The sequence below is a fragment of the Charadrius vociferus genome, unplaced genomic scaffold (genome assembly GCF_000708025.1).
Source record: "Charadrius vociferus isolate BGI_N301 unplaced genomic scaffold, ASM70802v2 scaffold373, whole genome shotgun sequence".
Classification (NCBI taxonomy): domain Eukaryota; kingdom Metazoa; phylum Chordata; class Aves; order Charadriiformes; family Charadriidae; genus Charadrius; species Charadrius vociferus.
In genome coordinates this window covers 557407-561607 of record NW_009647681.1, presented here as the reverse complement: position 1 = coordinate 561607, position 4201 = coordinate 557407, and the positions used below count along the sequence as shown (strand labels likewise).

Sequence of the window (4201 nt, the reverse complement as noted above, 5' to 3'; positions counted from 1 at the left end):
CGGTCTTTCTCAGTGGTGCCACGAGGGATGGGGCCAGGTTTGGGGTGTCCTCAGGAAGGACCCCAGCCTGTGTGCGAGGGGTCGGGGGTGCTGAGTACCTGGAGCTGGATGGGAGCAGGCAGGAGCTGTCTGCACGGTGCCCTGTGCTGTGCCAGGGACTCGCGGCAGTCCCTCTGCTGGGTGCCGGTGCTTCCCTGGCTCCACCACCTGCAGCCCTGGGGTGCTGGGGAGTGTTGGTGCTCCCCCTGGGGCTGCCCCAGCCCTCGGTCCAGTACGGCTCTGCAGGCGCTGCCCGATCCCGCCGAGCCCTGCACCGCTGCGGGTGCTAGACCCCGGGCTGCTGCTGCGCTCCCTGTGCTGCGGGACCCTGCCATGGCACGTGGCCACTTCCCACCTGCAGCCCCGGGAGAGGAGGTGGCCCTGGGGAGGGCTGGGGGCTGGAGAGGGTCGAGCCTCAGGTTTTGGGTTGGGTTTGGCTGGAGGGAGGCAGAGGGGCTTTTTCCTCTAGGAGGTGCTGGCCCCAGCCTGGCTTTGCAGCAGGGACTGGGGTGGGTGGCCAGCGGGCATGGGGGAGCAGGGAGGCACGGGGCCTTCCCGATGGGGTGGGGGAGATGAGCACAGCCCCCAGCGCACACGGTGCCTCCTCACAGCCGTGCCGGCTCCGGGCAGCATGGCCTGGTTGCTTGTCCCAGGGTGGCAGCACATCTGGCACTGCTGCGATGGCCAGAGCATGCTGGCGCAGTGGAGGGGGTGCCAGGCCCGGGGGTGAGCAGTCCCTGTGCCCAGGGAGCGGCTTCTTCCTCTGCGGTGGTGCTTGTGAAACTCCCTCTGACAAAAAGTCCACGAGCTATGGCCCTGGGCTCGTGCTTCACCCTGGCACTGAGCTGCACTGGCTGGGACACAGCGGGACCGTGGTCAGCGTGAACAGCAAGTCCCCATGTCCCCCCACGAGCTGCCTGGCTGCAGTGTCCTCTGGCCACGCTCAGTCAGTGTTTTGGCGTGCCCTGCCGGGCGTGGTGTCGCCTGCCTGCTGCTGCTGCGCCCGGCGCCTGCCGGGCTGCCTGGCTCTGCTTGCGCCCCGGCGCCCGGTGCTTGTCTGTGTGTGTCCGCGTGGGCTCCAGCTCTGCCGTAGCCTCCATGTGCCCCGTGCCCCGGCCACGCTGCGCCGGGGCTGTCCCCAACCTGCCCCTCTCTGCCCCCAGGAGGCAGGGTGAAGACGTGGAAGCGACGCTGGTTCATCCTGACCGACAACTGCCTTTACTACTTCGAGTACACGACGGTCAGTGATCTTTGCTCGGGGTGTGCTGAGCCGGGGCAGGGAAGGGTGCCGGATCCGGCCCAGCGCTCGCCTGCCTGCATGGCGCAGACCGGGCGCAGCGTCCCGGCACAGGGCTGTCTGATTGCCTCCTGCCGTGCTGGGGTAGCGGTGACTGTAGGGGTGCAGGACGCGGCCCGAGGGCCAGGCAGCACTAGATGCCTGTGCAGAGGGGTGTTGGGGAGAGGGGTGTTTGCAGCGTCCAGCCCTGCCTGGGGCACACGGGTGGGGTGTGGGGGTGTCCAGCCTGCAGCTAATGCCTCTGCTTGGTCCCACCAGGATAAAGAGCCCCGTGGCATCATCCCCCTGGAGAACCTAAGCATCCGTGAGGTGGAGGACTCAAAGAAGCCCGTGAGTGTTGCAGCAGGGTCCTCCGGGGCTGGAGGGGCAGCCCTGGTGCTTTGGCTGGGGCAGGAGCGGGGCAGGGAAAGCCGAGAGGTGCTGCAGCCCCCAAGGGATGCCCCTGGGAGAGGCAGGAGGGCCCCAGAGCAGTCACTGCCTCCACCGGTCACAGCGGCCGGGTGCAGGCCTGGGGCCGGTCACCGCAGTGTCCAGGGCAGGGCACAGGGCACCATGGCTGGGGGCCGTGGGGTGACGGTCACAGCGTGTCCATCCCTCTCTGCTGCGGTGGGGGTGGCTGTGCCAGGGGAGTGCCTGCAGCCCCGGTGCTCTGCCTCCTCCCTCCCAGCCTGGGGGGTCCCCTTTGGGAGTGGGGGCTGCCTCCGAATGGTCTCCTCTCCCCCAGAACTGCTTTGAGCTCTACATCCCCGACAACAAGGACCAGGTGATCAAGGCATGCAAGACGGAAGCAGATGGCCGCGTGGTGGAGGGGAACCACACAGTGTACCGCATCTCCGCTCCCACGCCCGAGGAGAAGGAGGAGTGGATCAAGTGCATCAAGTGAGTGCTCAGAGGAGCGGGTGGGAGGGCGCTGGGCAGGGGCACAGCGGGGACCCGCCTGCTGCGCTGGAGCAGGCAGTGCTTCCCGGGGCACCCTGCAAGGTTGGGAGGGGGGAATGAGCTTTCCCAGGGGCACAAAGGGACCTGCCTGAGCCCCTGCCAGGCAGGTCAGACCCAACCTTACAAGCCTGGAGAGCTTTGCCAAGGCTGTACAGCTGACCCGAGCCCTCCTTCCCCCTGCCAGGGCAGCAATCAGCCGGGACCCTTTCTACGAGATGCTGGCTGCCAGGAAGAAGAAGGTCTCCTCCACCAAGAGACACTAGCAGCCTCCGCTGGCCCTGGGAGGCCGGCGGGCCCCTGGCAGCCCGAGCCCAGCTGGGAGGGCTGTGGGACTGGGGGTGCGCTGCAGCCTGGCCCTCGGGGCCCAGGACCCAGCTTCAGCTTTGCAGTTTCTTTCCCGTGGGGAGAGGGAGGGGGCACAGGCATGTCAGTGGCTCTGCCCCCCCCCCCATCACTGCCTCATCTCCAGGACAGCATCTTCATGGGCTTGAGCTGGGACACTGACACCCCTGCGCGCCGGGAGCCCTGTCCTGCCCCGGGCTTGGCTGCAGGATGGGGAGTGCCGCATGTGTGGACCGTCCTCCCCTCCCACCTCAGCCAGCCGCGGCACCACAGGCGCCATCCCTGCTCCCGATCCCCCCAGCAAGCGTGCAGCCGCACATACCGCGGGGTCCCCCCCAGCACCCATGTCCTGAAGTGCTTGGGGTGTCCCCTCAGGAAGGTGAATGGCCAGCGGTTAGCAACTGGCGGTTTTGGGGTGCTGCAGGCACCGGGGAGAAGGGGGCAGCCCCAGGGGGGCCCCGCGGAGGCACAGCTCCTGGCCCTCGTTGTAGCGGGCCTGAGTCTCTCCTGGGCTTCCCCACGCTGCTGCCTTGGACCCTGCCAGCTGTCCCCTGCACTGGGGACGGTCACCGCAGGCACAGGGAGGGAGTTGTCACCGTCACGGTGCACAGACGTCCTTGCCCAGCCGTGGAGTGCCAGAGCTTGGGTGAGGATACTGGTTCGGCAGCACTGGGTGGCATTGCCCCCGGCACGTCCTTGCAGCACCATGCCCTCGGCGAGGGGCAGGGGAGGCCATGCCAGGGGTGGCCATCGTCTCCTCGAGCACAAGCCCTCGCTCCCAAGCGCGTGGTGGGACGTGCCCGGAACCTGCGCCAGGGACGGCGCTGTCGAGGGTGTCTGGCCGGGCCGGGGGCTGCAGACCCCTGCCTCTGCCTTGCAAACACCCGTGTCTTGTCCTGTTCCCGTGGCCACCGCGCACGGTCTGGAGAGAGGCGCCTGGATCAGTATTAGTCTATTTATCAGAGGTGTAAATACTCCTGTATAGTTTTCTCCTTTTAGATTATTTTGTATGTCGGGTCGTTCTGTGCAGAGGCCTCTCCGGAGGGTGGGAGGTGACAGGATTTTTTCTAACCTTGCCACGGCCTTGTTAAACTAGTGCTGAGGATCTGCGGCAAATAAACGCTGAACCATGCTCAGCCTCGGCCTCCTGTGGTCTGTGCACGGCTTGTAATGGGCAGGAGCCCCCAGCCCCACCGCCAGCCCCTGCCCCGTGCCCCGGCTTTGCGACCGGGTTCACACTTCTCCCAGCCCTGAAGCAATGCCACGTTGGGTGAAGCTGGCAATGCCGTGGCCAACGTGGTCCATGTTTGACTCTCTGCCTGTTCCCGTTCAAGGCCTCTCGTTTCTTGGTGCGCTGGGAGGTGTTTGTGTGCTTTGTGCCCTCGACGGCTCCCCTCAGCTTTCCCCTGGCCACCAGGAAGGTGCCTTGGGGACCTCGCCGCAGGCCAGAGGGTGGCCATGCTGGGGTGGGACGGCTCCTGGTTCTGTGTCCTGTGTGCCACCCGCCTGGCGTGCGGTGGGGCTGGCACCAGCTCGGCTGGGCGGGGGGGCGGCTGCCCACCGAGTGGTGCCAGACCCCCAGTT

At 67.1% G+C, this 4201-nt stretch overlaps 1 protein-coding gene across 2 annotated transcripts in view; it reads left to right on the top strand.

Moving 5' to 3' along the window:
• Window positions 1–2538, top strand: part of CYTH1 (cytohesin 1) — a 10288-nt gene extending 7750 nt beyond the window's left edge. For both annotated transcript variants that reach the window (XM_009881276.1, XM_009881275.1), the window contains exons 8-11: window positions 1201–1279; window positions 1595–1666; window positions 2061–2215; window positions 2460–2538. In XM_009881276.1, coding sequence (XP_009879578.1) covers window positions 1201–1279; window positions 1595–1666; window positions 2061–2215; window positions 2460–2538 — 385 coding nt within the window. The remainder of the gene's footprint in view (window positions 1–1200; window positions 1280–1594; window positions 1667–2060; window positions 2216–2459) is intronic.
• The last annotated feature ends 1663 nt before the right edge of the window (window positions 2539–4201 follow it).